Here is a 9,909-nt window from a genome sequence, read left to right as displayed (position 1 = left end):
TTGGTGGTAGGTTTAGAAAGTCTGATGCTTTTGGTCTGTCCTTACCAAGGTTGTCTTTGCTCCCAAAGCAGAGAGGAAGGAAGAGGGCCTCCTTCCCCAGGGAGCCTTCCCTTCAGGCCCTATCCTCCTATACCCCCCCTTCACGCCCTCCCTCTCACTTTATTGGTCTGTAACATCTGTAAACGTCTCCCTTGGAGAGACAGATCTGCCTGGCCCTGGGTCCTCAGATGTTGGCACAGGGCATGTTGGTGGCCTGTATGGTTGAGTGCCTGCTGTGCCGGTCCTGACCCCGACTTGCTTACAGCCCCAAGCCTGCCTAGGCCACACACTCACCCGTCAGCAATTTGCACTACTCCTTGATGATGACATGTGCTTCCAAAGTTGCATCCGGCCCCACCTTGGGGTCTGGTTTGAGATTGTTATCCCATAGGGTTCACCCTGCGGGACGCCCCCTGCAGAGCCACCCCTTGGGCACCCTCACCCTGGCACCAGGAGGTCAGCCTGTGTTTCCACCACCATGATTAGCTTTGTGCGGAGCCAGGACCCAGGCACATTCGTTCACCCAGGGCAGGGCAGGCCTTTGTAAAATGACCCGGGTTTGGGCTCACGAGGCAACAAGACCGAAGAGGCGAGAAGGGCCTGGAGAGGGGTCCGCATCCCCGCCTTCTGCGCGCCTGGGGTCACCAGCTAGGCTGATGCAAGACACCCGCCCGCCCTCCCCACACAGCATCTAATAAACAGCCGGAGGACTGAACGACAAACTTTATTAGAAACGCTCCTCATTCATCAGTCAAATTCACATTAAGGTGGGGGGAGGCAGTGCCGTCTGGGGCTCTGGAATCCCACTGCTGTGGCAATTTCCAGTTAAAAATGGGTCTGGGCAGAGAGCTTCAGGAACACACGAGAGATGCCCAACGGTGGCTGCAGCGGCAGCAGCAGCAGCGTCCCCGGGAGGGGGCCAGGCTCAGGGCAGGCAGAGAAGGGGCCGCCCGCGTCCACCCTCCCGGTTACAGGGCTGCCCCTGGGGCCCCCAGCTGATAAATAAACAGCACATCACACACACACTTGAAACAGAAACAAACTTGTACATGTCTCCTAAAGTGAAAAAATAATTCGCTCCGATAAAGCTTTGCGGCAGCCAGGCACCTCCAGAACGGACGGCTGCCTAGAGACCCTCCCAGCACCCCAGGAAGGCTCCCCAGCCTGAGGACATCATCCACTTGGGCGGCACAGTGCCCCAAATTCCCCCTTTAGCACCTTTGGACTAAGTACTGCCCTCACCACGTTCCTCTTTTACAATGCAGCGTGACTTAAGATACTACTACTACTACTACTAAGGATACTCTCTGTCCCTGGGGTGAGTTAGACTCAGCTTCCCTGAATAGAGGTGCCTGGGGGAGCCCGAGAGCTGCGGGTCAGCGGGGGGACAGAGGGTGCTGAAGGGGAGAGTAAACAATGTTCAGAGAGGTAAGCTGCAAGGGGTCCAAACACTGCGTTGTCCACTTGCCAATGCTGCAGTTGGGCATCCCTGGGGAATAGCCTTGCAAAGGGGCACAGAGTCCTAAAGTGTCGAGGGGTGGGGGCCCGGGGGGCACCCGCATCAAGCTGCTTTCGTCATTCATTATTCAGAGGCAATTTTCTCCCCGAGCCGGCCAGCTTCCCCGGCCCTGTCTGCACCAGGGCACGCAATAGAAGTGCCTCCTGCCCAGATGTTCTATTCATTCTCTCCAGGAAGGAGACCGGCTCTCTGAGCAATACCGGTGGCCGCTGGGTCTCGGTGGGCGGGTGGGATCTCGGCTGGGCGCAGGCTCCAGGCTCATCACGGCCACCAAGGAGGTGCCTGACTTACCAAGGCCGCAAATACTGTTGGCAAGAGACGCTTCGTTCTCCAGGTTGGGAAAGGTGTCCTGGTCCTTTCAAAGAACTGTGTGTCCTGGTGCTCCTTCCTGAAGGTACTGCGTGACCACGAATGACAGGCCCTGCTGGCTGTGGGTACCCACTGCTGCTCCGCAGCCTCACTGGTACTGCAGATAGTTTTTGAGAGACTGAGGCAGGGGCAGGGCGCCGATGTCCTGTAGGCGCTGGCGGCCCAGGGCCAAGCGGATGGATCTCCGGCACAGGTCCATCAGCGGCAGGGGCTCGGCTGCAACGAGAGGGGCGAGTGGATTAGTCTTGCTGGTGCCCTCCACACCTACTTGCCCCTGCCTACCCTCTGCCCACTGGTGGCACCCCTGCTCCTCTGAGCTGACCTTCAGGGCCTGGGGGGCTCCTCCTCCAAGAAGCCTCTGGTTATATTAGCTGGGGGCTTAGAGCAGTGTTTTTTTTAGACTGGTTAGGCTAAAGAATCATGAAATCAATTTATTGGATGGTGACCAGCAATGAAAGGAAGGAAGGAAGGAAGGAAGGAAAGAAGGAAGGAAGGAAGGAAGGAAAGAAGGAAGGAAGAAAGAAAAGAAAGATAAAAAAGAAAGAAAGAGAGAGAGGGGAAAGAAAGAAAGAAGAAAGAAAGAAAGAAAGAAAGAAAGAAAGAAAGAAAGAAAGAAAGAAAGAAAGAAAAAGAAAGAGAAAATGGAGAGCAATGAACAGAGCACGGGTGAGTATCACTCCGTGAAAGCTTTGTCTCTGATGTAAGGAAGTGTTCAGTATGTCTCAGTGGAAAAAATACTTCTCGCTGCAGGTCATGATAAAAATGAAAGCCTCTGACCTGGGAAGGGATCTGCAGTGGGCTTTCTCTTAGAAGCTGGTTGGGCTTGGGGAGGTTGTTTGAAATTCCTGTGAACCCTCAAACTTCTCCTGTAGTATCTTTTGATGATCAGCAGAGGGATGCATTTTCTTCTACTATCCAGTTGTGAAAAAATTTATGAATTAAAATCCATAAGCCATAGAATCTCTGGATGTAGAACCAGGTTTAGTTTTGCTGTCGACATGTTTATTAAGCTCTTCCAGGCCTTCTGATTGGACCCCGAGATGAGATGCAGAGATAACTAAGCCAAGACCAGAGGCAGCCCTTGAAGTATTCTCTGACTGGTGAATCATTGTAATAAAGTATAATATACATGATAATTCCTAAATGCACAGGGGACAGAAACTGGGCAGTTCCTGTGGAAGGATTGGTTAAAAGCTTCAAAGAGAGGATAATTGAATGAGGGTTTGAAGGGTGAATAGGAGTTTGATGTGATGTTAGGGAAGGGCATGTTCTAGGCCAAGAGAACAGGCGAAGGCAGAGAGGCATAGGACAGGACAGGCTGGGAGGCCCGGAGGGAGAGGAGAGGTGTTGGTCTGCTGGATCAAGAATGAAGATGGTGGTGGTTACATGTCTCATAAGCTTGTACATGTTCCCCAAGAATACAGGAATGTGCTAGAAGCCTGAAGCTGCACCTTCACACTTATTTTTTTAGTAACAGAATAAGTGAGGGGTTAAAAGCATTCTGTAGGGCAGCCCAGGTGGCTCAGCGATTTAGCGCTACCTTCAGCCCAGGGTGTGATCCTGGAGACCCGGGATCGAGTCCCACGTCGGGCTCCCTGCATGGAGCCTGCTTCTCCCTCTGCCTGTGTCTCTGCCTGTGTGTGTGTGTGTCTCATGAATAAATAAAATCTTTAAAAATAAATAAATAAAAGCATTCTATAATGTACTAAGATGCAATCAAACCACAGGTAGTAAATACTAACATGAGAGTTGTCACAGGAATAATATCATAAGGAATGGGAAAGTGGTCAAGAGTATGTTTTATGGAGATTTTCATTTATTGGAGCTGCAGGGTTAATATGGAGAGCCATTACAACTAAAGCAGGGCTTGGCTGGTGCCTGGAGGTCACGTACCAGAGCGTATCCAGCTCTCCTTCACTGGAGGTGAGGCTGTGTGGAGTATTGTGGCTTTAGACACTCTCGCCTCCATATCCTCTTTTGACCCTCATACAAACCCTCACAGTTTGGATGAGGCTTAGGAGGACTGGGCATCCTGTTTTTTCAGGCCCAGAGAGCAGATCACTCACCGCCAGGCACATGGCTGCACACCTTGCCTAGGCCAACACTTGACACCTCTCGAGGTTCCCCCAGCTACACCCCTGTACCCAGCTCTCTTTCTCCCTGTCCCCGGCCTGGTTCTGATTCAAGCTTTGCACTGCTCCCCAAATCATGCCTCTGTGAACAGCCCCCTCCCAAACCCAAATCCTCCTGCCTAATTGTAATTACTTTTCAATTTTTACTTATTTATATATTTTTAAATTTGAGTACTGCTGACACACAATGTTTTTTTTTTTTTAATTATTTATTTATTTTATGATAGTCACAGAGAGAGAGAGAGAGAGAGAGAGAGAGAGAGGCAGAGACACAGGCAGAGGGAGAAGCAGGCTCCATGCACCAGGAGTCCAATGTGGGATTCGATCCCGGGTCTCCAGGATCACGCCCCAGGCCAAAGGCAGGCGCCAAACCGCTGCACCACCCAGGGATCCCTGACACACAATGTTATGTTCGTTTCTGGCTCATTGTAGTTAATGTTTATTGAAGACTTTTTATGGGGGCGCCTGGGTGTCTCAGTCAGTTAAGCATCTGACTTCGGCTCAGGCCATGATCCCAGGGTCCTGGGATCGAGTCCTGCAGCAGGTTCTGTACTCAGCCAGGGAATCTGCTTATCCCTCCCCTGCTTGTACTCATTCTGTCTCTCTCAAACAAATAAAATCTCTAAAAAAAAAAAAAAAGAAGAAGAAGAAGAAGACTTAGCATGTGGTCAGGTGCTGTCCTAAGCTCTTTATTTGCAGCTGTTCACATGCATGTATGTATCAAACTCATATCACAACAGCCCTCCGGGGTAGGATTATTATTATGACTATTACTATTATCCCCATTTTGAAGAGGAGGGAACTGAACCCAAGGACACACAGCTGGTGAGTGCCACAAGGTGCTGGTCCCCACTTGTGGCATGTTGGTGGAACACAGGCGGGCACCATACCCAAGGTGTACTGACCGGAAGTGGGCTCTCCTTCCGCTTACACAAACGTGGCAGGGTTTTCAACACTGTTCACTTAACAATGAATGGTCACAGGGAGACTGCAGACCTCTTACAGGACGTGACCCTGACTTACCTGTCTTAGGACCTACAGCCCTCAGTCTGCACCCATCACAGGCAGGTGGCCCAGAAATTGTCTGTTAAAAGAACGAACTGATGTTCTGCTTCGGGGCATGTCTTCTACAGATGTGTCAAGCAATTGGAATAAATTAATCTTACCTGGCAGCATTTCCATCTTAGCTGCCCACGCACCTGTAGGTCCCCTGAGAACAGGGCAGGTTTTGATCATCAGGAGGCTTGTGGTGAGGATTCAGTGAGAGCTAGAAAGTGTGACACACTTAGCACCGTGACCAGCACGTAGTGGGTGTTCACTGTTCGCCACTTCTAGCTATCCCCTTCCCATCCGGGCATTTGTTCGGTTGCCCTTTATGAGGCTGAGCCTGGGGAGGGCTGGTAACGAGGTGCGGTCTGGCTGGGAGACCAACAGTTCCTTCTCTGAGTGAGAGGAGATGGGCTTGCACTTGGCGTCAGGGCAATTTTGAGCTGATAATCACTGCCAGAGCGGGAGAGCTTTCTTCAATATTTTAAAGCCCTAGGCACACATTAGGTCCTCAGTGCCCCCAAATGCTAAACCTTGGCAGCAAACCCAATTCCCCATGTGTTCCCTGCCCAGTTAGGGGCTGAGGAGAAGGGAAGAACTCTGTTTATCATTATTCCTCTGCAGTCACAGAAATCAATCCAGAGCCCAACTCTAAAGGAAGCGAGAAAGGGGTGCGGGTGCTGGAGTTCAGGGCACGTCTTTGCTCTAAGCGTGATATAAATCCTCTCTCCTCGGTTCAAAGGGCCCTTTAAACTGACAGCCGCACAGCAATGCCAAGGTGCACAGAGCAAGTCCTCGCTGCAGCTGTGGAATTTCCAAAGCTCCGGGGATGCCCAGTGTCGGCTGGGCCCACCCCCTGACTCCTCTTTTCTGACTCCCCTTGGCTTTGGAACCCTTCTTAGAACTGCCAGATGCTGAGGCTTAGAAATGATCGACCAGGTGGGAAGAGAAACACAGAATCTTTCAGCACAGGAGCCATTTTCTGAGATGTTTTCCAACTAAAACAAAAATGAGAAAGGAATCCTTGTTCCCAAAAGTGGATATCCAAGTGGCCAGTAAGTATACGAAAAAGTGCTCCACTTTATGAATCATCAGAGAAGTGCAAATTAATGTCATAATGTGACTGTCCTACATGCCCACCAGAACGGCCAAAATGGAAACAAGACGATAGCAAGTGCAGACAGGGATGTGGTGCCACTGGAACTCTCCCGATGCGGAGAGCGTGCAAACTGGCACAGGCCCCCCGGAAACCTGCCGCTGAACCCGGCCCGCGGCTTCACTCCTGGTGCACGCAAGGGGGCCAAATGCACGTACACGAATGCTCACAGAAGCATTATTTGTAAAAGCCCCAATCTGGAAACAACACTTCTGTCCACCAACAGTGGACTGTAAAATAAATTGTGTATCTTCGCATAGTAGAACACTGATCAGCCATGAAAAGGAAGGACCCACAATTACGGGCAAACACATGGATGAATCACAAACATAATTTTGAGTGAAGGGAAAGTATAGTTTGTGTGACTTCACTTGTAAAGTTCCAAAAACAGGATGACGAAGTTAGGGCGGTGTTGCTACTGGGCAGGAGGAAGCTCCTGGACGGTGTGTGTGTGTGTGTGTGTGTGTGTGTGTGTGTGTGTGTGTGTGTATGTGTGTAGGTGTTACTCTGCTCTTTGAGTTCTGGCCGTACCGGTGTGTTCAGTTTGTAAAAACCATCAAGCTTAGTCACCTGAGATTTGAGTACTTTCTGCCTATTTATACTTCAAAAACACATTTACATTAATAAAAATAAAAAGTCACTGGCTGAGTTAGGAGGGTCTCCACTCCCTGGTGGGTGGGTGTGGATACAACACGAGCCAGGCATCTTCCCCCAACCCCGGTGGGGTAAAGTGGGGAAAAGAGGCTGGCTTGGAACCTGTGCTCCTGCTCCCATCACCAGTGAGCCAGAGAGTTGGCTCAGCTTCCTGGGGCCACATTTTTCTGCCCTGAGAAGTGGGGACAGCAACACCTCCACCACGTGTTGTGATGATGGTACGACAAACATGCTCCTTGCCTGAGAGGCTTTCTCTCTACAGTATGTCTTATGTCAGGCCTGCAGCCCAAGAGGTACCTTTAAAAATAGTAATGATTTACTTATTGTGGTTCTAAAAATGCCTCAGTGCATCGTCCTAATTGACAACAACACTGTGCTCTTGATGAAGATTTATTGGAGCCGGGGCTGAATGTCTGGTTCCATGCTAAAAATATCACAAGGCAATCATCTGCAAGGTTCTACAGTGACCTGAATTTTCCATAATTCTCCACCACGAACTCCCTGTACAAGCTCATGTACACCATGTAACTTCTCAGGGACTCTGTTTTGCCATCAATGAAATGGGGGAAGTTAGATCATCTGGCTTAGACGGTCTATGTCTGTGATGGAAATGTGAATAGTGGAGATTTCACACAGGGACTGGCGGCTGAAGCAGCTTTCCTGGGCCCTTTGACATCTTCTCTGCCTGCGGCAGGAGATATTAAGACATGAGTCACTACACTCTACTCCACCTCTATACTCTATATTTTGAAGAAAGATCAACATTTTAAGGTCCATTGGTGAAATTCTTTTGCAACAGTTTTAGACAATGGTCAGCAGATGGGGGAAGGTTTGAGTGACAGCCCTGAAATCTGATTCTAGTAGACCTGGGTACCTAGGTTTTCAGGAAAAGAAAGGAGAAGACATGCACATGGACAAGTGCACACACGTTCTGTGTGCCATACACTGTGCTAATCACTTATCCATAGACTGTGGTTTTGGTGTGGGAAGACTCAGAGAATGGCCTCCATGCCTCTGGGCCTTCCCTCATGCTGCTCCTTCAGCTGGAAGACCAGCTGCACCACCTTCCACCAGAAGCTTGCCTCCCTTATAGGAACCAAGCCAAGTGTCACCTCCTCCCCAGTGACTTGGGTCCTTGCCCTCTGCATCTTCATCCGTCAGGTGTCACTCCACTTAGTTAATTACACAAACAGACAAATATATCATTACCCACTCACTTCCAAAATATATAGCATCCGTGGACCCAGTTGGCCCTGTCATGGTCAAGAGCGACCTCAGCTCACATCTAGAAAGCATTTAGAATCTGGATGCTTCTCTGTTTCCCCAGCAAGAAGGGTTGTGACTGCAGCTGGGACATGAGCAGTGTTTTCTGATGAACTCTGTGCCAACAAGCGTCACTGGCACAGATGGGCTCCACAGCGCAGGCCCACATTTTTCCCTGGGATAGTGAGTGAGCAAGTCCCTTTATGCGCATAGGAGTGCTGCACAGCAGAATGGTCCTAAATAATGCATGGCCTTCCCTGGCAACACTGCGGAGTGAGGACGTGGGAAACCTCCAAAGGGGAGGACCCAGAACAAAGAGTGCTAGAAAATGCCACCGGAACTGCGTGGGACTGGGCTTAAGGGGCAGCCTGGGCCACATGTTTATACCTGTCCTGTCCCAGCCGTGTCTCTCCAAAAGGGTAGAAGAGATGTGCACATGTGTGCATGCATGTGTTTAAAGGACCTGACAACAGTCCTGGAAAGCAAGAAAGACAGTCAGCAGCCTAGATGTTTGGGTAAATTCTGGGAAGACATAGGCAGGTGGGGCAGGATGGGGGAAAAAATCAAGCAGGGAACTGGCAGTCCTGTGTACCAGGGGTGGATGTGGCTCTCACCAAGGGAGCCCTAGAGAGAGAAGCCCCAGGCTCCAGCAACAAAGGGCCGACCGGGCCTGGAGCAAACACTGGGGTAACCCCTTGGAGAACCTTAAACTCGGCCTGGGGGGCAGCTGAAGCCTGGGCTGGCTGTCTGCGGGAGGTGGACACCTCTGGGGAAGCTGCTGGTCGGCGCTGAGGCTGAAGAGAGATGCCCAGAGGAGCACGAGCCAAGCCTTCTCCACTGCAGAGGGCATGGTGGCCGGTGGGAAGGTGCTTCTATCCGGATGGAGTCCCTGTGGGCATGGCCCACCCACCGGTCCCTGCCCAGTACCCTGCGGGAAGGTGGACCCAGCACAGAGGCCTCACTAGAAGACCCCATGGCACCCCTGGGGCACAGGGGAACTGCACTGTAGGGCAAAGAGCAACCCCATTTCAGACTCTAGAGAAGAGCCTCTGCCCACCCAGTCTGAACATTACACGGGGATGTACTCCAGCAAATGAAGAAGGAACCCAAGTAACAGGACGCCACGAGCTTCCAGGAAAAGAGGAGAGGGAATGGAGCATGGACGTGAAGGAAGGTAGAGTGATGGACGTGAAGAGCCGTTAGATCTCCTGTCTATGGCCATCGCTCCTCTCAAGTGCCATCCCCCCCATCATGCTCTGTGCCCATCACCTCTGACCCCAGCCCGCAGCGAGTCTCCCACCGTGCTCCCTGGAACCACAGCTGTACACACAGAAAGTTGCATCCTTGACTTCTCTGAAAGCTCCTCCAGCTTCCTCCCCCAGACTCCACTGCCCTCAGCCTTCCGTGGGGCCGTCTGTGCCCTCAGGCCCAGGAGGTAGGGCAGGACTTTTTGCTCCTTCTTGCCACATTCGCTTTGCACCTGCCATCTGCTTGTGAGAAGTCTCTGGGGCTCACACCGCTTGGCTCGGATCCTTGTTGCTGTCATCTACTGACTCTGACCCCTTGTTTGTCAGGGCTCTGGCCTGGCCTCCCAGGTCCCTGCTGCACCCGCACCTGCGGCCCCCCAACCCCTGATGGAAGCTTCCATGGGCACAACCTCTCATCATGCAGGCTCCTGGCTCTGGACTGCCTCATGCTCAGAACATGCTCTTCCACCCCGCTGCCTACCC

The 9,909-nt window shown here is 51.4% G+C and overlaps 1 protein-coding gene across 1 annotated transcript in view; it reads right to left on the bottom strand.

Annotated features, from left to right (window-relative positions):
• Positions 1-747: 747 nt before the first annotated feature.
• SPSB4 (splA/ryanodine receptor domain and SOCS box containing 4) overlaps positions 748-9,909 on the bottom strand; it is an 80,852-nt gene continuing 71,690 nt past the window's right edge. Inside the window, exon 3 of the mRNA XM_026018559.2 lies at positions 748-2,143. Within this exon, the coding sequence (XP_025874344.2) occupies positions 2,016-2,143 (128 nt within the window). The 3' untranslated portion in view covers positions 748-2,015. The remainder of the gene's footprint in view (positions 2,144-9,909) is intronic.

This window comes from Vulpes vulpes, chromosome 11, assembly GCF_048418805.1.
Source record: "Vulpes vulpes isolate BD-2025 chromosome 11, VulVul3, whole genome shotgun sequence".
Taxonomy (NCBI): Eukaryota; Metazoa; Chordata; class Mammalia; order Carnivora; family Canidae; genus Vulpes; species Vulpes vulpes.
The sequence above is the reverse complement of the archived record's forward strand: the minus strand, read 5'-3'. Positions and strand labels throughout refer to the sequence as shown.